Here is a 26336-nt window from a genome sequence, read left to right as displayed (position 1 = left end):
GTTTCCGCCGTTCGCCGTCTTTCCGCCTGCGTTTCCGCCTTAAATAGAGAAGGAGCGAGGCACTCATTTTCCTATTCCCCCTGCGGCCGAGAGAGGGAGAAGACCACGGCGGCCGAGAGAGGGAGAAGACCAGCAGCAGCACACCAGCAAGAGGGGGAGAGAGCACGAAGCGGTAGCGACCGGCGAACAGAACACAGGTACGTCCGTCCTTCACGCTGGTGGGGGCCCGCCGCACACATAGGGAACCGGCTTCGTTAAGAAGCGCTGCCCGGGTGGGAGGGGGGCAGTGGAGATGTGGCCGACCGGCCCCCAGGACTGCGTGTTTACTGCTAGGCATTAAAAGTCCGCGGGGTAAAACGTCCAGGCGTCTGCCCTAATTGCAAGCCCTGAGTGACTCGGCAGAAATCGGCAGTAAATATTTCCATGCTGTAAGGCTCGGTGCGCTGGGGTTAATTAGTTAAAGCCAGACAAAGTACATGTTTACTTCTTGTGTAAACAGAGGGAAAATGAATGCAGTGAGTGGACAGGAAAGTAAAACATTAAGTGTCTAAGGCTAAATAACATTTTACATTTATTCTTTGAGTAATTATACAGGATTTTACATGTTTCACCGCGCTGCTTCCCGACTGGCTTTCTATAATTATTTATCTTGCTGTTCAATTTAAGACTTTTACTCCCACGCATTTGGCTATTCGTCTTCCCTGCTCGTCTCCCTGGCCTCTCTTCTTCGTCTCCCTGGCCTCTCTTCTTCATCATTATTTCGTAAATCGCTCCCACTTCATCTCCAGTGTGTGTTACCACTCAGAATACTGAATATATTTATATGTGCCTCTCGTTTTACATTACTTGTAGTCTTTGGCCTAATTTTTAGATAAAAGATATGGCATCCAACGTACATGGCCAAGATTAACATGCCTTTTACCTAAAACAAAAGGGCTGAATTGTAAATAAACAAAGTGTACATAGCTCCATGTTGTCAAATAACTCAAACAGTAAGATATCTGTGTTTGGTGTTGCAAAAAACCCAAAATAAAATGCCGCTAAATGACGCTAAATTTCCATTTTTGTGCCGCTAAATTTTCATTTTTGTGCCGCTAAATTTGCCAATCCATGCCGCTATATCCTGGGGGGTCTGTATAAAGGACATTTCTATCAGGCAGTGGTCTTGCAGAATCAAATAATGACAAAGCAGCTACAAAAGAGCGCATTCTAATCTACTCAGGACTAAATGTAGAACAAACGACAAACAGCTGAGGAGAGAATCACCCTGTTTTTACTACTTAACACTAAACATGGTTATGTGCAATATACCTTAATGCAATTGGTACAGAAATAAACACTGGACGGTCTGAAAGTCAGAGAAAGTACACAACAGTAAAAACATTCATAATTCAATTTTGAAGAGGACATCAATACCTATCTTAGAAGTTCATAGCGAGAGTCAACATTTGGCGTTATCATCCCATTCCAGCAATGGGCAACATCCCCTTCGAAAGTCACACCTAATCCAGCTACCAAGGTAAAAGCTGCAACAAAGGGATATGCAGCGTACCTGTCTGAACCTCTTCTTTATATCTTCATCAGTAGCCTCTGGATCCAGTTGGAGGACCTGTATCAGAATAAATTAAAAATAATGTTGTCACTTTCAAAACAGAGCAGAACAACTAGGAACATTTTGTAGCATATTAATATCATGAATAGCCTATAAGTACTTCATTCAGAAAGGACTTCAGGGTTGCTGGCAAAATTACCAACGAAGTAAAGTGAAAATTATCAGCTTATGGTCATCAAGGTCACGTATATTTGAACCTGATTAGTTTTAAGTCAACAAAAACTGTCTGCATCCTGTTGGAGGGAGAAAGCAGGAGTGCACACATGTGTAATGCCAGAGATGGGTTCTGGGGCCTTGATAAGAGACTATCTGTTGTATAAATGATGTTCTATGGATTACACTGGTTGTTGGACAAAATGGTGTTACTGTCCTTGAGGTGTTCCTCGCAGAAACCCTCCCTCCAACACCTGATGATGGAGTAAGGTTAATATGTCCTCAGCCTGCTAAGCCCAGGACTTCAGCCAGAAATCTCTCATGCACAAATTCCCCCAGTGTTTCACTGGGTGCCCTATAGTAACAGATCTTCCAAATTCGAACTAGACTATCTGTAGACTATCTGCCCCGGGACTCGCATACAGACTTTGCCTGAATTAAGAAGCTTATTACAATTTTACCACATGTATTTTTAACCAGTTTAAAATCTTGTTTTTAGAATACAGTGTTACCGGTTTTAAGGAAATATGAAATTGTGCTATATATGTGTTTTTATAATTGTACAGACTGCTAAGATTTTAATTAATCAAGCAATAAAGACTTACTTACTATGCCCAGATAGTGCTAACAAGCGTAAAAATGATAAAATAATGAATACTCTAAAAAAAATATGCTGCATTACGCCACATAATTTGCCTTTTCTTGTTGCATAATTTAGCACTACCCTGTCGCATAATTCCAGTGGCCCTGTTCTTGAACTAATAAGTGTATGTCACCTTGTTCCAAGGTGAAGTCCAGCTGCACCAATGTGAAAGAACATTTGCGAGGAGCAGACTCTTCATGCATCAAAAATATTGCTAATACCCTAAAAACGCTGAGCAGCATGCTATCTGCACTGAAAGAAGAGTGCCTTGCCGGTCAGTGGACCCAATACACTTAAATGGCTTTAAAACGTATCATTGTCCAGCGATTCAATCCAACAGTGGTCGTCCAAAAAGGGGTTTGTGTATTTACGGTTCAAAATTGTCTCCCTTGAACACAACTGTAAAAGTTACCAGTGTTTTTTAGCAAATTGTTATCCTACAAATGTCTGCACATTACTACTGTAAATTTTTATAACAATGCCTATAGTCAGGACATCTCTACAGCTCTTAATTATCTGGACCATGATTTAGAGACAGTCTTCTCAGCCAACTGCAAGAATCCAATAATCCTATGGGGTGGTGATTTTAAAATACGCACCTGCCCGCATCCATCCAACAAGGTCTACGACATGAGTTCTCCTGACAATAGCAACATTAATCACTTTTCCCATTCAGCTTACAGGGATTCCCTAAAAGACTTGCTCTTCAAATATAACTTGTCCTTTTGTAATGAGCTTATTAGCACTCCGGTCCCAGTGAGCTGTAACTAGAACGGCAGAGGTGAGAACAGTGCGATACATTTTTTACTTTTCTCTCAGGGCCATTCCGAACTGGTTCCAGGGTTTCCATACAGGACACCGCATGGGGGACGGGGGACGCATACAGGGCCACTGCCTTGGAGAAAATTGATATCTCCTGGCGTAATGGATACACCTTAAGATGGTCACTGGTCGATCCATCTAATTTTTTAGCTTAGTTGAATCGGGAAAAAAGGGAGGCCTTTAAACTGTGCCTTGATGAGAACACGGAGGTACAAGCTTATCCAAGCGTTTGAACACATAAAAAAGGGTATCGGCGAAGGGCTTTATGTTAACCAGAGCAAAACTAGGGCATCCAAACCTGGATTGGTTTGACTCAGCATCTTCTAAAACTAGTAGATTTTTAAAATTCACCCTAGCTAGAAAGCCAAGTCATGCCCTGGAGGTTCGGGAATGCAGATCTGCATACAAACTGGCCATTAAGCAATGGAAGAAAATTCAAAAGGAGGATAGTTGGAACTGCCTACTTGAGGCCAGCCTGTCCAATAATAACAATGTTCTAGCGTATTATCAATTCTCCTTCTTATGACCCTGCGGGCTGCCCAAGCCGAGATAGCCATTTCTGAGGATGCTTGGATAGTCCACTTTACAGATTTATATTCCCTGACGACTGATATTGCAACTTCCTCGGTCCCTGCACCCTTTACCAACGAGTCAGCCACTATCTCACACCCGACCACAGGATCTATCAGGCCTTCATTTTGGATGAAGTAGTTTTAGCACTGAAGACAAGTAAGGGTGGCAAAGCCCCTGGCCCGGATGGGATCCCCATTGACTTGTTTGAGTCCAATATCGGTCTGTGGGGCCCAATCATTACTTTGCTCTTCAGAGCCTGTCGGGAAAAGGGTTTTTTGCAAACCTGGCCCTAGTCTCTCATCGTCCCTATATACAATAAGGACTATCGCAACAGCCCAGCACAATACAGGCCAATTTCCTTTTCAGGTTCCTTAGTGAAGGTGGCCGGGAGCATACTTCTAGATCAGGGGTACTCATAGTACGGCCCGCGGGCCGGTGGCGGCCCGGCAAGCCTTCCTTGGCGGCCCGCCGGACCTTGCAGACATGTACCAATTTAAAAAAAAAAATTCAAGAGTTTTAGTAAACACCGGCGGTTGATGCAGCCTGACTCGGAGAGGCTCAGCTCTAGGGGGGCTGGGAAATTCCAGCCATAGAGTGGAGCTGCAGGGGCCTCAGAAGAGGTGAAACAGAACAAAGCCTCATTAACGATTTAATGGTCTTTTAAAGACCTGTGAAGTGCTCAGGCTGTGTGCGCGCCAGGCAAGCTGACTCATCCCGGGCTGCCACAGAGGAGAGGGGGCGGGGGGGGGGGGATTGTTGGACAATTACAGTTATCAGGACAAACCCCGTGACTGATTGAACCGAGCCACTTGGAGATCACTCTGCGCAGCCTCGAGTAGCATTTGTTTTATCGACACTGAAGGGATGAAAGTCTGAATCAGCCCAGCCTTACTTGGAATCTCTGCCCTCCGGATTACACCTGATCTCTGCTGCAGTGGCCCAGCCAGCTCTCGTGCACCCTCTACATTAGGGAGTCACTAATAATGTGCTGCAGATTTTGGGAAGGCTGGGGAAGGTGGTTCGATGTGTGCAGCAAATAGCTCTTGCTTTTCGTGATATTTCTAATAGAATTAATACACCTTGCCTAGACAGAGATGGGGAGACAGAGATGGAGAGACAGAGGAAGGGAGAGTCAGGAGAGGTTGAGGGAGTGAGAGAGTCAGGGGAGGGCGAGGGAGGGAGTGAGAGAGGGAGGGGGAGAGTCAGGGGAGGGTGAGACAGAGGGAGGGAGAGACAGGGGAGGTTGAGGAAGGGAGAGTGCGGGCGAGAGAGGGAGAGTCAGGGAAGGGAGACAGAGGGAGAGCCAGGGGGGTGAGGGAGGTAGAGAGAGGGAGAGTCAGGGGAGGGAGAGAGAGGGAGAGTCAGGGAGGAGGGAGGGAGGGAGGGAGAGCCAGGGCAGGGTGAGGGAGAGGGAGAGTGAGAGTCAGGGGAGGGCGAGGGAGGGAGAGGGAGGGAGAGACAGAGGGAGGGAGTGTGAGGGGAGGGAGGGAGGGAGGGAGAGAGAGTGAGGGGAGGGAGGTAGAGAGGGGGAGAGTCAGGGGAGGGAGAGAGAGGGAGAGTCAGGGGAGAGGGAGGGAGAGCCAGGGCAGGGTGAGGGAGAGTGAGAGTCAGAGGAGGGCGAGGGAGGGAGAGACAGAGGGAGGGCGAGTGAGGGGAGGGCGAGGGAGGGAGAGACAGAGGGAGGGCGAGTGAGGGGAGGGCGAGGGAGGGAGAGACAGAGGGAGGGAGAGTGAGGGGAGGGCGAGGGAGGGAGAGACAGAGGGAGGGAGTGTGAGGGGAGGGAGGGAGAGTGAGGGGAGGGAGGTAGAGAGAGGGAGAGTCAGGGGAGGGAGAGAGAGGGAGAGTCAGGGCAGGGTGAGGGAGAGGGAGAGGGAGAGTGAGAGTCAGGGGAGGGCGAGGGAGGGAGAGACAGAGGGAGGGAGAGTGAGGGGAGGGAGGGAGAGTGAGGGGAGGGAAGGAGTGTGAGGGGAGGGAGGAAGAGAGTCTGGGGAGGAAGAGAGAGTCGTGCGAGGGCGAGGGAGAGAGGGTGAGTCAGGGCGAGGGAGGGAAAGAGAGTCGGGGAGGGAGAGAGAGGGAGAGACAGGGGAGGGGAGGGAGGCAGAGGCATAAGGAGGGAGGGAGACAAAGGGAGGGAGACAAAGGGAGGGAGGGAGGGAGGGAGAAAGAGGGTGAGAGGGAGAGAGAGAGGAAGACAGGGAGAGGGAGGGAGACAGAGAAAGGGAGGGAGACAGAGAAAGGGAGAGAGAGGGAGGGAGACAAAGAAAGGGAGGGAGACCAAGAGAGGGAGGGATACAGAGAGAGGGAGGGAGACAGAGAGAGGGAGGGAGATGGAGGGAGGGAGGGAGGAAGTGGGAGGGAGTGAGGGAGACAGAGAGAGAGGGAGAGAAAAAGAGAGGGAGGGAGAAAAAGAGAGGGATGGAGAGAAAGAGAGGGATGGAGACAGAGGGGGGGGTAGAGAAAGAGAGAGGGAGGAAGACAGAGAGAGAGAGGGAGGAAGACAGAGAGAGGGAAGGAGACAGAGAGAAGGAGGGAGACAGAGAGAGGGAGGGAGACAGAGAGGGAGGGAGGGAGACAGAGAGGGAGGGAGGGAGACAGAGAGGGAGGGAGGGAGACAGAGAGAGTGAGGGAGGCAGAGAGAGTGAGGGAGACAGAGTGAGGGAGACAGAGAGAGTGAGGGAGACAGAGGGAGTGAGGGAGACGAGAGAGGGAGGGACGGAGAGAGAGAGTGAGAGGGAGGTAGAGAAATAGAGAGAGGGAGGGAGGAAGAGAAAGAGAGAGAGGGAGGGAGACAGAGAGAGAGATATGTGTGTATGCTCGGTCTGGTGGCTCAGTGGACAAAGACATCCGCTGCCAGGGCCTGTGTTCAACCTCATGGTCACAGTTTTTTTTGTTGTCTCTAGCCTCGCCCCCTCTCTCACTGACCACGCCCCCACCGGTGCGGCCCTCGGCCACGAACTACACTGTAAATTTGGCCCCTTAGAGAAAGTTTGTGAGTACCCATGTTCTAGATGGACTTCAGAACTGGGCAGAATCTAATAATATTCTCTCGGACCTGCAGCATAGCTTTAGGGATGGGCACAACAGAACAGACCATTAACCTGGATTTTCTTATTGGTAAATACACGCACATAAAGGAAGGGAATATGTTTTTAGTTTTCTTGGATTTATCTTACGCTTTTGATTTTGTGGTTTACGAAAAACTATGGCCCATCATGACTAGCCTGGAGTAGATTGTACAATTATACATTTTTGCCGAGACTTTTATGCACTAGGCCGTGGCAGAGTACGCTACAGCATTAACGGCAACTGTACCGAGCCCTTTAACATAAGAAGAGGGGTATGACAAGGTTGTGTACTCGCTCCCTTCCTGTTCAACCCCTTAACAGCATAGGCGATACCGTGGCAAGCAAGTGTACTGAATTACCCCAAGTAGGCCATCGTCCAATCCCGGCACTCTTATGCTGATGCTGTTTTAATGGCTCGTACTCCCCTTGGTCTTCAGCGTCTAGTCGACTAATTTGCTATTTTTATGCAGAACCATGGCTTGAAAATTAACATCAGCAAAACCTTCGCTATGGAAATTGGGCGTACTCCCTCCCGAGGTCGTAACATTTTTATTGAAGGTGTAAAAATTCAGCACACAACTACTTTCTCCTATCTGGGGAAAAAATGTAGTCACATTGGAAAGCGGCAACGGGCAATAAAAACTAGGCAACACCAATTTGTAAAAACTACAAGAGCCCTACTGCAGTTCGCCAGCACCCAAGGAATTAAACTCCCAACGGAAATGCTGACCGTATATAAAGCTAAGTGCAGACCGACTGCTATGTAAGGGTCTGAACCATGGGGCTACGGGAAGATTGATCGTCTTTAAACAGAGGAAAATGCTTTTCTGAGAAACCTTCTTGCAGTACAGAAAAACAGTGCAACCTATGTCTGTCATACAGAATTAGGAGCCTCTTACATTGCAGACCTGATTAGGATACAGCCAGTGATATTATGGCACAAACTCTGGTCATCAGAACATACCACACTTAACAGTTCAATTATAACTGACTGTCTAAGGACCTCGTCAGCCCTTAAAGTCCCCTGGCTCAAATTTGTGTACAACTTCTTGGCAGACATTGGCCATCCTGAGTACTTTGACAATCCAGAGAGCTTGGCTCTCATTAAAAAAAAAGTACTCAAAATGAATTGTCTGAGGAACCATATGATTCAGACCAGCTTTAACATGCAATTCGATTTAGCCAATGTGTTCAATGTGCGCCACAGGTTCGTGCAGACTGGATTTAGTCTGGATATTTTCAATCTTCGATCATTCAATCAGCTTCCCCACTTTAAATAGCTGGTCACCTGACCTGGGGAAATGCACCTGTGCCAATACCTCCCTGCAGAGTACTATGCACATGGTCTTGTTTCGTAAGCATATCTCTGATGGCAAACCCTTTTTAATGAAGCTGGACTTTGTGCAATGCCGACCAGCCTTTCTATATCTGCAAATGTTGTGAGAAGTTGGCCTGGCATATGTTGTCCACTATTCTAGTGGGCACCTTGCTCAAGTCCAAACGACCCTTATTGATGGTAGGTTTGACAACCTTTATAGAAAGCTATCCTAGTGGTAGCTGTGGAGAGCAGCCTTCAGGCTAAGTCTTGAAGGAATGTAAAGCAGCTTGTTTTACCAGTATATAATCTCTTAAATGATCAAATGAAAGAGCACCACACCAGATATCCATACTAATAATATAAAGAGAGACCAAACCGTTGAGGCGGGTAAGCTCCAGAACCACAGCGCCAACCGGAACACTGCATGCAGCATTGGAAAGGTGAGGCATAGCAGATGGACTTCGGCTATACACCAGCGCAACATATACTTAGGAAGGGACAAAGCCCGTTGTGGGACAAAGTAGTCCATTCAAAGTAGCACCAGCTCTGAGGTAGGCCTGTGCATTGTGGTGGGTGTGCGTGCTGTAAAGTGTGAGACGCCGCCTGAGAATAGCGTTCTGAGAATAGCGTTCTATCGCAGCACTCACGCCCCGTGAGAATAGCGTTCTGTAAAGCGTGAGACACCGCATGAGAATAGCGTTGTGTCACAGGTATTGTGGTGGGGCGTGAGACGCCGCCTGAGAATAGCGTTCTGAGAATAGTGTTCTATCACAGCACTCACGCCCCCTGAGAATAGCGTTCTATAAAGCGTGAGACGCCGCATGAGAATAGCGTTCTATCGCAGCACTCACGCCCATTATTCTTACCAACTCGAACCATTGCAGACATTCTTTTTTATACCCGTATAAGAACCACGTGAGGGATATAAGTTAGGCCTAGGGCCTGTAAAACCGCTGGGGCAACCAGGAACCACACAAGGTAGGGACGCAGGAGACCCACGGGGGACGTGTGCAGTGTCTAAGCACAGCTGCGAATCACCGTTGACTTCTATGGCAAAAGTTAAAGTTACAAAGTTACGGATTAAGGACACTTAGGAGCGGACTAAGGTAAAACCCTTTCAGTACTGGACACTTAGAGAATCGAGAAGTACTCGTGCTATCTCACCCAGGGAAGCCGGGTGCATAGGTGTCTTTTCGTGCCGGGTTTCGTCGTTGATTCCAATTTAGAGCTGCAAAGAAGTGCTGCAGGCGACCAGGATAAAAGTGTCTGGATGGATCCGAATGTGGATCGGAGATCTGAAGAATCTGAAAGCAGAGGGGAGAAAGTCTGGGTCACTAGCCAGTGACCAGAATGACGACAAGAAGATGCCAGCCGATGTGGGTGCTTTCAAGTGAAGGAGGCGACGCTTGACTCTTCAGCCACGGTAGTCGTCGACGCCTCCTGGACCCCAGGAGCTGGATTAGAATTGTCCCACATCGGATGTCGAGTGCTGCAGCATCGGTATCCGTACAGGACCCAACAAGCCTTGGCAATAGCAACCCACACAAGATGACAAGATTGGCTTCAATGCAGACCAGCAAGGTCTGAGGGACTCACCCTTTGGAGGGGAGTCAGGGAACGTCTGGAGCAACCAGGAAAGCCCAAAAAACAAAGGATTGTCCTTCGTGGGGACCCACCAGTCGACGGACTAGGGATCGAAAAGGAGCCTCGAGATGAAATGCTGAAAGCGTGCCCACCGAACACTCGTGGAGTGTAGGCACACAATCTTCAATGCAAAAAGTGCTCAGGGCTTGGACTACAAGTAGCCCAATGCACAACTTCTGGAAAGCTTGGGAAGTCGATGCACTAGCAAATGTGCAGGATGTCCAGGAGTTCCGGTCCCACGTCTCTGGTGATAGCTACAGGACTCAGCTTTGCTGGGGACTCGTGTCCGCCTCGGAGATGTCTGGAAGTCCGTGTTCTGTGTCGCAGATTCTTCGAGATCCGTCGGGAGCCTTGAAAATGCAGACCGGCAAGATGCTTTTTTGGTGCCTGTTTGAACAGGCGAGTCACTCTTTGACCCCAAAGGAGATTTCTTCCGTCTTCCAGTCGATATGGAATGTCGAAGGTCCAAGATTTCGGTGTCAGAGTTTCGTCCAGGGTAATATAAAGTCCTAGGGACTGGGTTCCTATACTTATTCTAGGTTTAGGGGTAGGACTAACTCTAGGGTCCCACCTATGGGAGGACCTGGGGAGGGGGTGGTTACACCCCTTCCCCTTTGTCCAGTTTCGCGCTGGGGCTGGGTGTCCCAGCAACCAGTTTGAACTGGGAATTGCATGGGACACCTTGTGTGCCCCAGGCAGTGTCTGAAAAGCATTCACTGAATGCAACCCACCCTACCCCAATACACTAAAGCATGTCTGGGGATGTGCTGGCAACCTCCCTGGACAGGAAACCTATTGTCCAGGCCTCCCCTGCCGGAGTTTCGTCCAGCAGCAGGAGGTCAGACTCATGTCTGCGGCAGCAGCATCCATTTTGAGATGCTGAGGCTCTTTTAAACATTTACCTGGGTAAGTAAGTGTATACATGTCTTCTCCCTATGGAAGGGTGGAATTCTACCCCCGCCGCCAGAACTGACTGGGTAGGATCCCAAAGAGTTTTTTTTTTGTATTTATTTTTAAATTTTATATAGCGCGCAGCTACCCTGGGGCATCCCAGCGCTTGTCAGGACATCAACAGATAAAAACGGTCAGTGAGGGGCAATCAAGCAGGGAACAGATGTGTTTTCAGACATTTGCGAAAGCGCAAAGTGCAGGTCTCAGTGCGCAATTTTAAAGGTAGGGAATTCCACAGCCTCGCTGTGTTCACCGAGAATCTTCTCCCGCCCGTGCGTGCCCTCTTTACTCTGGGGACTAGGAGGAGGTGTTTCTGGTCAGAACGCAGCGTTCTGTTCGCTTTGTATGGCACTGCTAGATTTCTCAGAATAGGGGGTCCTGTCCCCTGGAGAATTTTGTGGGCTGTACAGAGTGCCTTAAATTTTACTCTTTCCCTCACTGGGAGCCAGTGCAATGCCTTTAGGGCAGGTCTAGCTGACTGGGTTCTGGGGGTACCCATGAGCAGTCTGGCCGCCGCATTCTGAACCTGCTGAAGTTTGTTAAAGGTGGATTCAGGGGCACCCAAAAAGATGGCATTGCTATAATCGAGTCGCGATGTTATCTGCCCCTGAATCAACAGCTTCCTAGATGGAAAAGGAAGAAGAGGGAAGATTTTGCGGGCTGAACGTAACAGGGCGAAACAAACCCCTGCAATTTTTTTAGCTTGGGTCCTGAACGAGAGATCTTGTTCCAACCAGACCCCCAAGCTCTTAATCTCCTTTTTCGTACTAGGGAGATCGCCCATACAACTAGGCCAGCTGGTCAATGGGAGTGAGGGGACTTTATTCCCTAGCAACATTATCTCTGTCTTAGAGCCATTCAGCTTAAGAGCTGATTCATCCATCCAAGTATGGACTTCCAACAGGCATGAGTGCAGCAGATCGGGGTTCTCTACCAGTTGTGATAAGGCGACCACTACTGCGTATCATCAGCATAGCTGATGATCTTGATGTTATAAGGGGCCACCACATCCTCCAGGGGGGCCATATATACATTGAACAATGTAGGGCTGAGAGAGGAGCCCTGTGGCACTCCCCACTGGAGGGGGATAGATGTAGCCCGATTGCTGCCTTCCCAAACCTGATATGAGCGGCCGTCGAGAAATGACCTAAGCCACTTCAGAGCGGCCCCTGCCAAACCCACCTCTGACAGTCGCTGAATCAGCACCGGAGGATTAACGGTGTCAAACGCCGCACTAAGGTCCAGGAGGATCACTGCCACTGATCCTCCTGAATCCATAATGAGTCTGGATTCTTCTACGACTGCTAGGAGGGCAGTGTCAGTGCTCTGGCCTGGACGGAATCCGGTCTGCAAGTCTCGGAGCAGTCCATTCGACTCCAAAAAGCCTGACAGTTGATAATTTGCTAGCCTTTCAGCAATTTTGCCGAGACCTGGCAGCAGGGATATTGGCCTAAAATTTGCCAATTCCACTGTGTCCAAGTTTTTTTTTTTTAAAGTGCCTTAACCACTGCTGTTTTCCAGCTTGGTGGCACCAAGCCCTGGGAAAAAAGCGTTCATCAGAGCAGTGATAGGAGTCACAATGGAGGCTGCTACCTGCTTTAAAAATTTCATAGGGACCAGATCCATAGGGGAGCCACTTTTCATAGATCCAAGGGCTTTCAATACTTCGGCCTCTGAAACTGGGCCGAAAGTATCTAAATAAGTAAATAACTCTCGGCTGAGTTATGGAGTTCTTTTCCTGAGTCTGCTGAGGTCGTATAGTCTGAGGCAGGGAACTAAGTATCTTTACTATTTTCGTGTGGAAGAAGTCTGCCAGCTCCTTACACTTCTGTTTATCATGTGTGGCCACAGGTTCGGGAACTTTAAGGAGTTCTTGCACCACTTTGAAAGTTTCCCTGGATGAGCTTGAGGCAGATCTTATACGCTCCTCAAAAAATTGGGCTTTTGCCAGCCGGAGGGCAGCTTTATAACCCCTCATAGCTACACGATATTCCTCTAGTCTATTTGTCTCCAATTTCTTTCTCCATGCCCTCTCCAACTTTTTACATCCTTTCTTGAGCAAGCGAAGCTCGGCAGTGTATCAGGGTGCAGATCAGATTCTTTTCTCCCACTTTTGCACTCTCTTTTTAGGAATGAGGGCATCAAGAGAGGCGGTCAACCATTGGTTAAGATTCGCATCTCCTTTAATCGGGTCTACCTCTGGAGAAGGAAGTGAGTCTACCAATTTGGAGGTCCAGTCATTGATCGATAATCTGGACCAGGCTCTGTCCACCAGGAAAACCTGATGGGCGGATGTAGGGGGTAACTCGACTTGCCATTCCGCCGAAACCAAGAAATGGTCGGACCACGGGAGAGGATGTGCTGGCCTGGCCAAGAGACGGGGTATATTAGAAAACATTGGGTCAAGTAAGTGACCCTTATCATGCGTGGCTCCTGCGTTAATTAAAGGCAGCTCACATGCTTTCAGGTCACCCTGAAGGTCTTGGGCTATTAAATCTGCGCTATCATTAAAATGGAGATTCAAATCTCCCAACACTATCAAATTTGTTGTAGACGAGGCCAGCGTCGTCACAGTTTCCATTACGGAACTTACGAAGTTGCCCAGGCAGCCCGGAGGCCGGTAGATCAGTAAACCTGACAGTGCCACTGTGGGGGATATCTGCAAGGAGAAATGGCAGCTCTCACAGTCAGCAACTAAGCCTTTCTGGGCCCTACATACATACGTCTCTATATAAAATGGCGATGCCACCCCCTTGCCCCTCAGGTCTGTCCAGATGAAACAGAAGAAAGCCTGGCGGGAGGGCTTGCACGATGTCAGCATCGGAACTGGCAGTTATCCACGTTTCCGATAGGAACAGGATATCTAGGTCCTGCTCTTGTATGAGGAGATTAATTTCAACTGAGTGCCTCGGGAGAGATCTGCAATTCAGCAGACCCAACAGCAAGGTATTCTTACCTTTCTGCGGAAGAGCCGACTGGCACATCCTGCCGAATGGTGGTAAAAGCAGTCCAATTGTCTACCGGGTTGCGGTCCGCAAGATGTAGGTAGCGCAATGCAATGAGCTCATCCCAAGAGTACGTCAGTCTGGGTGCCAAATTATTGAGCATAGTACCAGGCCCCAGGCCCGTCTGAGCCCGGACGAGCACAGACGGGCAGGACTCTGGCTGGACTCCGGCATGAGTCCGGCATGAGTCCGGCGGTTCCGCTGCGCGTCTCTGCTGCGCGTCGTCATTGGGAGGTTTAAGTAGGGGCGTGTTATACCGCGTAAAGACTAGGGCGCTGACCGAAATGGGGCCGCGGTATACCCCTGCCTCCTCCAAGATGGTTGAGAAGGTGTGTTGCAGTACTAAGTGACCCGCCCAAAATAGCGGTGAGTTCCCAAAATTAGAGTGCGGGTGAGCGCTATATGTAAAGGAAATAAAAATGCAATTTTAAAAGATTCAGCAACAATATTTTAAAAATGCGCGTCTAACGCTGTCTAATTGCACCGAAAGCGAGTCTTCAAAGCTCCGTGCTGCGTTTGCAAATAATACCTTTGTCTTTGACACCAAAAACGACATGTTTTGATAAAGCCATTCCAAAGTTAGCATTAACCGCAAGGATTATAATGCACTTAAGGCTATATAGTATGGCTATATCATAGAACAGCTATAAGGGATTCCGAAAGCAGCAGAGGGGCTCAGCTCATGCTAGGGCTGATTAGCAGGGCCGCAGCCAGACTAAAGTAGATAAACCAGTGATGCACAGCAAAAAGTGAGGGTAACCATAGGAAGCAGATCCTTCTCTCCTACAAATGTTACCTGACATCTATACATGTGCTGTAATGTCTCGATTTCTGTGGGCCGTCATCTATCGAAGGAAACTGCTATAGTTTGAATCTGAAAATGTAACTGAGTGTGCACCTGATGATTGTATTTGCACTGGTATCTATGTACTGTAGATTTTTAAAGCTTTTTAACTTGTTTTAACTTTAACTCAGTTTTTTAAATAATTTTTACGGATGCAACAATGTAGCTTTTATGATTCATGTGTGAATTTGAATAAAGATTTATTTTTTGATTGAGTGCCTTGCCAGGTGTGGGGAGACGAGTTGGCCTCCAACAATGAGGACATGTATAACTGCCAGCAGATTGAAGCCCACACAGATTGTTTCGAGGAAGTAGGCACCATTCAACATAGGTGACTAGAAGCGAACGCAAGGCATTTTTTGTTGCATAGAGGTACAGGGTACACAGGTAAAACTAAAGACACATGTCTGGAAAACCTGCATACTGCGATAATATCATCCATAACTTTAAAGCAATCATAGAGCCCAATTTCCTGGCAGATAGGTTCATATGGTATTCCCCACTTTCACAATAGGTGTGAAGCAAGTATCCCATTGGCTAAGGCTGAGCACCATGGCACCACCAACAATGGGACGACTGAGGGAGAGGACACAGAAGAGATCAAGCATATGTTAAAGATTAAAACAAAAGAATACATGGCACTTGCCACAGATGCAGCGCAGGCACAGCACAGGGCCACGCTCTGTAAGATCTATGAAGCCGGGGATAAAGCAGGGAGACTGCTGGCTTGGCTCGATCAAAGAGAACGGGCAAACAGACCATTTGTTGAATTAAGAGAGGAGTCCGATATACAGTTGAGACCCTCAGGAAATTGAAGACGAATTTGCGAACCACTTTAAGCAAATTTATAAGTCCCATACGGCCTCTACAGAGGAGGAAACAGAGTTCCTGTTGTTCGATATGCCTCTCCCCACCCTTTCATCTGAAGACCTCTCAACACTAGACAGTTGTGAGAAGGTGGCTCTATATATATACTGCACAATAAGGCAGTACAGTGTGTATAGAGTCCACAAACCCCAAAGGTTTAACAGAGGTTAAAGTCAGAACTGACCTTACTCTCCAAAGTGGCAGCTGGGTCAAGCCGTAAGGCAGCACCAGAGGACAGTGTAAAGCATTTGTTCTACACACTCAGTCAGCAAAAGGTTTCACACACTCAGGAACTGAACTCCGGGCCAATTGTTATTATATCCTTAGATATAGTTGTTGTATTTTTAGAACCAACAGTTATAAAAATACACTTTGAGATACGAGTACTCTCAGGTAAATACTTTGCAGAGGAGCAATACATTTGTACACACAATAGTCACAGGTTAGCTAATAGCAGTACAGTTCTGAAACACTAGCACTGAGCTCAATGAGTTTTCATAGGAAAGTACAGTGGATTACTTTATTGATTACTTTGGTAGTTCCAGGACTAGATCTTGGATTCAGTCCTGGGGTCTAAGCTGAAACCAGATTAGCAAAAACGTTGTTTTAGTTACAGTGATGATTTTTCCTGAATATAAAGCGGTTTTAAAAGTTCAAACTTAGAAACTTTTCGAGGTGATTCTCACAATGTTATTCAATGGGAGGAAATTCAGGTTACAGGTAAAGTACGATTGTGTTACTTTTGTAACCCAGCACTAGTCTACTAGGGCCAGCACTGGGGGCTTAACTCAAAACAGGTAGGTAATTGCGTTTCAGTATGTCGTACGATTTTTAAAGAATATTTGCAGTTTTCAAAAGTAGACACTTAAAAGAAATTTTATAGAAAAGCAGGCAATGGGTTCCTATGGAGAAAATACAGGTTACTAGTAACCACCCTAGGGATTACTTTTACGGTTCAGTACTGGGCTGAAAGGTACAGTACTGGCTTCTCTCCTGATCACAGGTGAGTATTTTCGAATTCGGACTTTGGCTGATTTATAGGAATATTTTCAGTTTTCAAAACTTCACAATTAGAAAATGTGCGAGTCAAAAATGGGTCAATGTTATCCAATGGCAAGTAAGTGAATTACCGGTTTCCAGGTGAGTACTTGGTTGGTGAAGTTAGGGTTCTGGGCATAGACTCAGGGGTCACCAGGGTCAGGTGAGCACAGTTAGTTCAGTCCCAGCGGCGCAGGAGCGGCCGGGTGCAGAGGTAGGTAGGCCCAATGTTATCCAATGAGGGAAAGGGGGCCTTCTGTTGGTGGCTGCTGGCTAGCAGGCCACGCGGCTCTGGGAGCTGGGCTCCTGGTCACTTGCTCTGGGCAAGAGGGGAAGTAGGATAGGGTAAGGAGGTCACAGACAGCGGCACTCGGGCGGCTGAGTGCAGGGTGCTTTTGAGCCGTCGGGCGCTCAATGTTATCCAATGAGGATCTTGAAAAAGTATCAAAGGCAGCAGGCTCGGGGACGGTGACTCTCCAGGGGCGACCAGCACTTCGAGAGGTAAGTTGGGATGTTGGAGCACAGGAAGGTACCCAAAAGGGAGGCACAGGGGGCTGTAGGGCGCTGGGTGCAGGGGTGTCTTTGGGTGTCGGAAAAGCTTCCCCTCGGCTGGTCGTGGTTGGAGTGGCCCCTGGTTCTGAGTCTGCAGGCGTCGGCTGGTTCGTCGAGGAGGGTCTTTGGGCACTGGACTTCGGGTCCCAGTCGCCGGGGGGGCGTCCTCGTGGTCTTGGTTCGGGTTGGCCCGGCCCGGGCTCGGCTGGTGCACAGTGGACTGGTCCGGTGCTTCCTGGTGGGCACCAGGTGGGTTGTTGCAGCAGAGCCTATGCTGATGGGAGTCAATCGTTGAGAGGGTTAAGGCAGGCAGGTCCTCTGGGTGTCCCAAGGTTGCTGTCCGCAGAGGTCGCCGGGTTAAGGCAGGAGCAGGTTCCAGGATCAACAGGCCGGTAGGGCTGGGGCCAAGTTAGTTGTTGCTGTCCTGTTAGCAGCTGCACGGCGGGTCTTCTTCTTGATCTTCTTTTTGATATCGGGATCTGAGGAAGGAACGTTCAGGGAGCCCCTAAATACTAAATGTAGGGGCGTTATAGGTAGGGCAAGGGCAGGGGCCAATGGGTCCCTGTCCTAGGGCGAGTTCACCCCCGAGCCTGCTCCTCCCCTGTGGGAGGGGGGCAGGAGCCTAGCTGGGATTGGGGAGGACTCCCCATCTACATGATGGCCGGAGCCCGGGGTCGTGCTTCACCTCGCCTCCTCCACCTGAGGGGTGGAGTTGGCACACCCCCCTTCCTGATGTAGTTGTTCCCGCCAGATTGGGGGTAGGACTGGTGGGGGGGGCTGGTTGCTGGTTACAGCAAATGGTCTAGAGAAGCTCTCAGAGGCGGTATGCCTTTGAAGCTTCCCCCTGTCCATCCTGGGGGAGGAGACATAGCACCTCGCCCAGGATGTGCTTTGTTGCAGACCCCGGAGAGCTGGGGGCTCTCCACCCAGGGGTCCAGCAACATGTCTGCTGGGTGGCAGCCTCTGCAGCCACTCAGCCCAGACGTGGATTCCCCTCCTGCACATGTTACATTAAATCCCACGTTGGCATCAGTGCGGGTTTAATGTGCTGAGAAGTTTGATACCAAACTTGCCAGTCTTCAGTGTAGTCATTATGGTGCTGTGGAGTACATAATGACGACCTACGAGCACCATATACTCTTAAATGGCATCACTGCACTTACAGTGCCCAGGAATCAGCCTGGGTACTGTAAGGGCACAGGGCGCATGCACCTGTGCCCCCACCTCTGGCATAGGGCACCCAGCTAGAGGGGTGACTGAGGTATGCCAGGGCAGTGGGTTCTGTGGGCATGGCACACAGGGATATGTGCCATGCCGACTCTTGCTTTAGTTCTGTACTTAGGTACTCAGCCTGCAAAGGCAGTGTGTGGGTACAAGGGTACAGGGCCTCTGAGGGTGGCACAATCAGTGCTGCAGCCCTCAGGGGTCTTTTCTGGTCCCCATGCCCTGGGTACCATTTACTAGGGGCTGACAGGGGGCCAGAGATGCCAATTGGGTATTTTGTTTCAGCATATTTTTTAGGGAAGGAACACAGGCCCTGGGTACCTGATTGGCAGGGACCCAGGGCACACTCAGTCAAAGCACATCAGCAGTTCAGAACAAGCATTTGCAATGCAATAGGTCTCGCAGCATTAAAGTTTGAGTTATTGGCATTGTATATGACAATGTGTTGCATTAAATTTTTAGCAAAGTCTGTATTGGTGTATAAAGAGGATTTGCAAGATGATAGCCGTTGCAAAATATTAAGCAATGTTGGCAATAATATTATAATAATATTGTAAGTTACTGTGGTACTTATAAGCATTTTGGTAGCGCATAGAGATGTTGTGGTGTCCCTGAGTGATGCTGTGGTGGTGCGGAGTGATGCTGTGGTGATAGGATAGATAGCGAGGGCGAGATAGAGGGAGGGCGAGAGGGAGATAGAGGGAGGGCCAGGGATGGCGTGTGGGGCGAGGGATGGCGTGTGGGGCGAGGGATGGCGTGTGGGGCGAGGGATGGCGTGTGGGGCGAGGGATGGCGTGTGGGGCGAGGGATGGCGTGTGGGGCGAGGGATGGCGTGTGGGGCGAGGGATGGCGTGTGGGGCGAGGGATGGCGTGTGGGGCGAGGGATGGCGTGTGGGGCGAGGGATGGAGTGTGGGGCGAGGGATGGAGTGTGGGGCGAGGGATGGCGTGTGGGGCGAGGGATGGCGTGTGGGGAGAGGGATGGAGTGTGGGGCGAGGGATGGAGTGTGGGGCGAGGGATGGAGTGTGGGGCGAGGGATGGAGTGTCGGGCGAGGGATGGAGTGTCGGGCGAGGGATGGAGTGTCGGGCGAGGGATGGAGTGTGGGATGGAGTGTGGGGCGAGGGATGGAGTGTGGGATGGAGTGTGGGGCGAGGGATGGATTGTGGTGCGATACTGTCCCATTGTTTGGGTGCTCAACGCGAGTTTGGATGATGAAAATGAGCCACAAGCCGCTCAAAGTCACCTACCTACATGTCCATCAGATGGACCGCAAACATGGCAGGAAGCACCACATCTGCTGACACTAGTATAGCCACCATGACCACCATCGCTGCTGCAACACCTGTGGTCACCACATCCACCCCCTCTGCTTCAACAATCATCACATCAACCACTTGTGCTAGAACATCTCCTTCTGTCAATTACCATTGCACTACTACTGCTGGGCACACAACTGCTAAAAGCAGAGAAACAGCCCAACACAAGTGCCATATGTCAAAGTTGCTATTACCCCTGCCTCAGATGCCACCCCTGAGTGAGTACATCTACTCTCACAAATCTGCTTTTGACAGCCCCAGTCATAGGCTCCCATCCGCCTGGGACTGACGAAGAAAGGTTAAGTGACACCCAGGCTAGGGTTTCGCTTTAAAGACGCCTTACTGCTTTTAAAATGTTCCTGTATTAACTTGGCCTCTTGCTTTCAATTTAGTGCCAGTGCGGGTTCAGAGCTCCGCTGTGGAATGGCGGCGGGCTACGGCGTCTCAGAAGGGCGGGCAGTCACAGCACCGCGAGGAATGTCGAAGCTGAAAGATAGACTATCAAAGAGTGTCACTTTGTTCTCTCGAGATGGCCAACTGAGCTGTCAAAACCTGGATTTGTCACATTTTTCTATTTAAAAACTATGTGTTTCTGCCAGTCTCATGGTGCAATTTTGCTCATGGCATTACAATGGAAACCAACAGCTTGAACAGTAAATAAATGTGGAATGGAATGGATTTCTTCACGGCTCTGAACCGGTTACATTCATTCACTGGAGCAGAGTTCCGCCAGCAGTAAAAACATCGCAAGACCAGCCTGTCAATGTTCCCGTCGATCAAAGCTATACACTGAATGGGACCACAGAGCTTTTCATCCTCTCTGCATCCCTGTATGAAATCAGACCTGTTCACAGTGGCATAGCAAGTGTGTCATTGGTCCTAATGCAAGTACTGAAAACAGACCCATTCTCTATGGCTGGGTACAAAAAGGCACCCATAAATGTTGTGCAGTGCACCAGTACGCTTGTCGGCCCGGTGCCACTGCTCCTGCTGCACCACCGATAGCCACTCCTCTGCCTGGTCGGACGGGTTCGGAACGCTCTCCCTCCAGGCGGTCCGACGGATGGTTATTACAGCCTGGTCATAATATAGCCCAGTTGGAAATAAATTGATCTGTCCTCCAATAAAGCCATTGAATGCAAATTGGCTGTAATTCTTCTTTTAAAGCCCAGATTGCCCAGTTACAACATTTGCCTTTGTTCTGCAGCAGGGGGGAAAGCTTTGACCTTATTAGGTATTTCCAGGCTCGCAGTAGATGGAGGGGGCGGTGCTCACCGCTAGGGTGCCCCTGCTGTAGGTAAGAAGTCATGCTATGGGCCTGCACTTGTAAACAGTTGATGGATTGCACTAGCAGAAACCCTTACATCACCAGGGCTGAAGGGTTGTCTGCTTGCAGACTGCCTTTATAGGCTGGAAGAAACCACTCAGACATATAGCTGAATGTCCGACTTTAATAACTATATATATATTACAAAGTATTTGTGCAAAAGAGGTTTCGGCAGTTGACACTCCCGCACTTATTTCTTTTGAAGGGGGTATATTTTTTTTTCCCTTCTGAATAGGCTGATACATTACTTTTGTTTTTGACATACCGATTTGGGGTGGGACTTGGCAGCGACCAAATGTGAATGAAAGGTCAAGGGAAGGCGAATAAACTGGGAACCGTAAGAGTCAGTCTGGCACCGGTGTGGAGGCCCTGGTCACTCCCTGATGGGGTGGCCTCAGGCCCGATTGGCGTGAAATGTTAGTTTTTTAGCTCACAAGGTGACCCGTCCCATCTTTCAGGCCCGAGTACAGGCAATGGGGCTGTCTGAAGCGAGATGTCACCTCTTGAAAGGACGCCTTTGAAGGCTCTTGGGCGCTGGTTTTGAAGCTTGGACTCTCGTTCAGTGCTTTCACGCTTGTAAGCAGCTTGCTGTCAGCACAGCCGAGTCGCAGATGTGAAAACAGAGCGTCTAGGTCGGTTAGGGCAGCTTGGGTGCGCACCAGCATTATGGGACAGAACTTTCGGGATTTTATCGAAATCTAGCCCTTTATTTTTATTTTTCTCACATGGGAATGTTGTGCACTGTGTGACCGTGCTCGTGTTAAGTTGAAGCAGTCATTTCTGAGCACAGAATCCTCTGCAGGCGGATGAGTCCAATAATGAAAACAAGCATACACACACAAACACACACACTCCTTGAACACACACATGCCAGTCATGTCAGTGTACGCACACACCAATGCCAAATGCACACACACCCAGATAAGGTATAGAACTCACACTCTGTGCATGAAACACAGGCAACAATCACCTGGAGAGACACAAAGCTTTGCATATATGCGCATAAAGAAACACCTCACCCCGCAAAAAAAAAAAAAAGGTCCTGGCGCGAGCATGAACGGTGTGACATACACTCACCTTGACTGGGCCAGATGCTGCGCTGGGTCACATGTATGAATAACCTTTCCATGACATTATGAACACAAGCACGGGCTTTCCATCATCAAGCAGATTCATTCTGGGGACTGCAGTCTTCGCAAACTTAAACGCAACCAATTGGAGTGCCACACCTGACAACAAGTTGACAAAAACAATGCGCAGGACTGAAACTGGTTGTGCTTCAAGGCGCTAACATCCTTTCGTAACCTCAAAGCTGTGTACCCTCTGGGCAAAGAAAAACATCTCCAACCGGGTTAGGTGCTTTATTAAAAGAAAAAACCTCTCTCCTCCCCAATATGCCTACAACAATGCCTACAGACTGGGTTGCCGCTCTTGCCTGCCAAGCGCCTCGCACATCTGTTTCCATCCTCTGGGCGCTACACCCTCACTTGCCTGCTCCCCTGTCAGCAAGGTTGTTCACTGCAGGTGGCCTGGGCGCCGGAGTGATGCAGAGTGCCGGTGTGAGGGCTCCGGGTTCAAGCTACCTTGTGTCCGCAGCTTCTATCCAGCCGATCAAGGGATCACTGGCACCGGCATGTGACTTCCACTGTCCGCCATGGCCAGCGAGGAGAGAAGGGGAGTGGTTTATGTACATTTGGTGACCGTCAATTCTGGGGTAGCCGAAGGCCCCATCGTAGGCTGCCCCTGTCCATAGAGGAGGATCACACCAAGCGTCAGGCAAGCGCTGGGATTCTGATCGCTATAGACGTGCTGAGAAGCCCGAAATGAAACTGATTCTGTTTGAGAGGCCTTTGGATACTTTCTTCAGCCCAAGATGCAAGATCAAACTTGTAGTAAATGTAAATGTAAATGTACAGGTATTTATATAGCGCAAACCACCCACATCGCAGGCATCTAAGCGCTTGCTTAGGGAACCCGTCCTGGTATTCCCCTGTGAGATAACCCCGGCAGGGAATCCACAAGGTGAAAGCCAGGCATCCCGCCGCGAGGGGCCGTTGTGGAGATTAAGCAAGCTATTGCCCAGAGTCGCAGAGTGTGAACCCGTGAGTCGAGTAGGCACCGGAGCGAGAATTATCGAGTCCGTGGAATTATTGAGCCCAAGCCCCGTCGAGGCGGGGAATTGAACCCTGGTCCAGGGCCGATCTCAGGTTCCGGGTCTGCCGCCTCTAACCCCTGAGCCACACTTCTCGTGGGTTGAACGCTCCTATATGAGAATGTTAGCGCTACGCAAGCACGACCTAGTTTTCAACAGCAGAGTATACACCAGCACCCTAGAATTTAAGAAACAAGCAAACTAGTTTAAAAAGACCCATGAAGACGCCCGGCTGATTTTTGCACTATGTGTACAATTTCATTGCAAACTTACGTGATGCACAAAAATAAAAAAAAAATGTGTTTTTTATTTTTCTTTTTTTTTATGAGGTGCTCACAATCCTCTCTGCGGCCCGGCTTGGGAGTAGACAGTGGGTGGCCAGCTGCCTAGAGAAGGCATCCTTACCTGCCAAATATTGTCTTTCTCCTGATTAAAGACTCGAAGTCAACAGTGCTTCGAAGCAATAGCGCTCAGCAAACACCTAAATAAATAAATAAATAAACTCTTCGGATGGGATCAGATTTGCTGTCAGAGGAGGAGCGAGGAATGCACATGCCTCTCCCACTAAACCTACCGCCCCGCCTCCCGGACTCGTGAAGTTTATCTCCCCCTCCAGGCTCGCCGGTCTCTGATTGGTCAGAAGTTGTCCGGCCTTGTCCGATTGGCCGGCCCCTGCTCCCCTTCCTCCTTGCCGTCCCGGGAGCAGAGCAGCAGCGGTTGTTGGTGGTGGATGTGTTTCCGCGAGTCTCGGCGCCTCCCTCTTGTGATCCTCGGGCACCATGCAAGCTGCCGGTGGAGGCTGATGCCGTGTGTCGTGTGCAGGGGCTTGGCGAGAAGATGCTCTGGCTACCCTTCCTCCTGTACCTTGGGATCGTGCACTCTGTGCTGGGCTCCTACTCCACGGACCTGTGCAGCTGGAGGGGCAGGTACGTACTCTCGGGTATCACTGTGTGCTCTTGGGACTCAGGGTTTCTTGAACACTCATCTTGATCATGTGCAAACACTAGGGCGGCGAGGGGGGGTGCGGGGGGTGGAGGGAGGTCTCGGTGCGCTGGTGTGTGTGTGTGGGTATGTGTGCGACGGCGGGGGTGTCTGTATGCGTGCGTGTATGGGCGCTCATGTGTGTGTGTGTCTGTGTGTGCGCATGAGTGTGTCGTGTGAGCGTTCCAGGAGAGGAGACAGGAGCTGGCCACAGCGAGCGCGTTCGCGTGGCCCGCTCAATTTCGAGTGCGCGGCCAGCTCCTTTCCCCTCTCCTGGAAAGAAGAATCCCTAACAATAGGTCTCTAGTGAGACCGCGCTTTACGCGGTTCAACGCCACGAGCCCTAAGAAAGTGGGGGCATACCAAGGCAAGAGAGATGACACTTTCTCACAACAGTAAACTTACAAACACAGAAGTTGAGCAGGCCATGAGAGACCTGCAGGCCGGGAAAGCGATGGGTCCCAATGCTCTGCCCATTGATTTGTATAAATTAGCCCCCAGCAAAATAGCACCACACCTCTCCAAGATGTTTCTAGAAAGTTGGAAACAAGTTAAACTTCCTGCTGACCAAAGTCTAGCCACCATAGTGGTTATTCACAAAAGCGGTAAACCTAAAAATAAATGCTGCTCATATAGGCCAATATCATTGCTCAACGTCGAAGAAAATATCTTGGCAAAGTTATTGGCCACCTGTCTGCTCCAGGTTATCTCGAAACACGTACACCCGACCAATCAGGTTTTATGCTAGCAAGAAAGAAATCTCTTGAGTAGGGGATCTATGGGGAAAAAAGAGATGCGATTTCCTTCGAACAATTGCAAAAAGAATTCAAGCTGGCAGACACAGGGCATTTTCGATACTTGCAGATAAGACATGCCCTGCAGGCAGTTATTCCAAGGGGTGAGTTGCTCACAGAGTCCTCCCCACACGAAGATAGAATCCTTGATCAATACATGCCCAATAAATCTATTTCCATGACGTACCAGAAACTAATCAATCACATCTCCAACCCCCTCCTACAACTCCGCAAAAATTGGAGAAATTATGTCGACTTGGACGAGGACAGGCAGGAAGCCTTGGCGTCCCACAGATAAAGTGCGATTTCCTCGAGACTAAGGCTAGTACAGCTTAAGGTACTGCATAGAATACACCCATCAGGTCCAGCTCTTGTGAAAATGGGTTGTAGAGACAACCTTAAGTGTGGGAGGCGGTGTGGCCAGGAGGGTGCATTAATCCATTTTATCTGGGAATGTGCTCACATTAAACACAATACTCGACAGCACTGATCCAATATATGGGGGAGGTTCTGGGAGCGAATATAGAACACAAGGCAGTATTATGCCTTCTAAATATGTGGGAATCCACTGATCTAACTAGCAAAGAGAGAACTTGGGCGACGGTGGGAATGATCGTCGCTAAGCATAACATTGCCAGACTATTGGGACCACAAGAAACACCAACAATCACAGTATGGAAGAGAGATATGGTTGGTGCATGTTGATGGAGAAGAAAATATATGAATCAAGGGGTTGTCCCCAAACAAATTCACAAATATGGGGAAAATGTAATGAGTGTAGAGGGAATATCTACGAGCCTCCGCAGGCTACACGTCACCTTACCTCGTTTATAGAATGAGTAAAACAAGATAGGAACAGTATCAATGAATAGAAGATGATATAATTAGATGCAGTGAAGAATGACTCACAGTAAATGCATTGCTCTGTATAATGATATGCAAGCATGATTGTAATGCATTAACATCATCAATAAAAAGTTTTAAAAAAAACAAAAAAAACAATGGGAAAACTGCTCTACCTCTCAAGGTATCATGATTTGAAGGAGAGGGAGGACCTTCAGCCCACCTTTACTGAAGTAGTGTCTTTATTGGTAGAGGTTGATCACCCTGACTTCCCAATCGTTGGAACTATCTCTACCCCAGGGGTGTGGAATTTATATTGCCCAATGCCCGGAAATTGAGGAATCCTCTCAAGGACAAGAGGTTTTAATATGTACTTAGCCCGATGGACATATAGACATTTTAGTTTGTTCATCTGCCTCTAACATAACCGCAAGTCAAATATGTCACTTTACAGTATGAATTCATTTGTATCGTGCCTTTCTACTGGTAATCACTGTAACATTGACGAGCAGGTTCAGAGCTGTGGGGACCCGGCACGCACAGCCAATCAGGCAGAGGGAAACTAATCTTGGTGATGTAAAGTTTAGGGGCAGCCTGTTATGGGCTCAGCGA

General features: G+C 49.1%; 1 protein-coding gene across 1 annotated transcript in view; it reads right to left on the bottom strand.

Annotated features, from left to right (window-relative positions):
• Positions 1-26336, bottom strand: part of DNAJC8 (DnaJ heat shock protein family (Hsp40) member C8) — a 230406-nt gene that overhangs the window by 167639 nt on the left and 36431 nt on the right. Inside the window, exon 3 of the mRNA XM_086957494.1 lies at positions 1553-1609. Within this exon, the coding sequence (XP_086813620.1) occupies positions 1553-1609 (57 nt within the window). The remainder of the gene's footprint in view (positions 1-1552; positions 1610-26336) is intronic.

This window comes from Lissotriton vulgaris, chromosome 2_1, assembly GCF_964263255.1.
Source record: "Lissotriton vulgaris chromosome 2_1, aLisVul1.2, whole genome shotgun sequence".
Taxonomy (NCBI): Eukaryota; Metazoa; Chordata; class Amphibia; order Caudata; family Salamandridae; genus Lissotriton; species Lissotriton vulgaris.
Note: the sequence above shows the minus strand (reverse complement) of the source record. Positions and strands in the feature narration are given on the sequence as shown.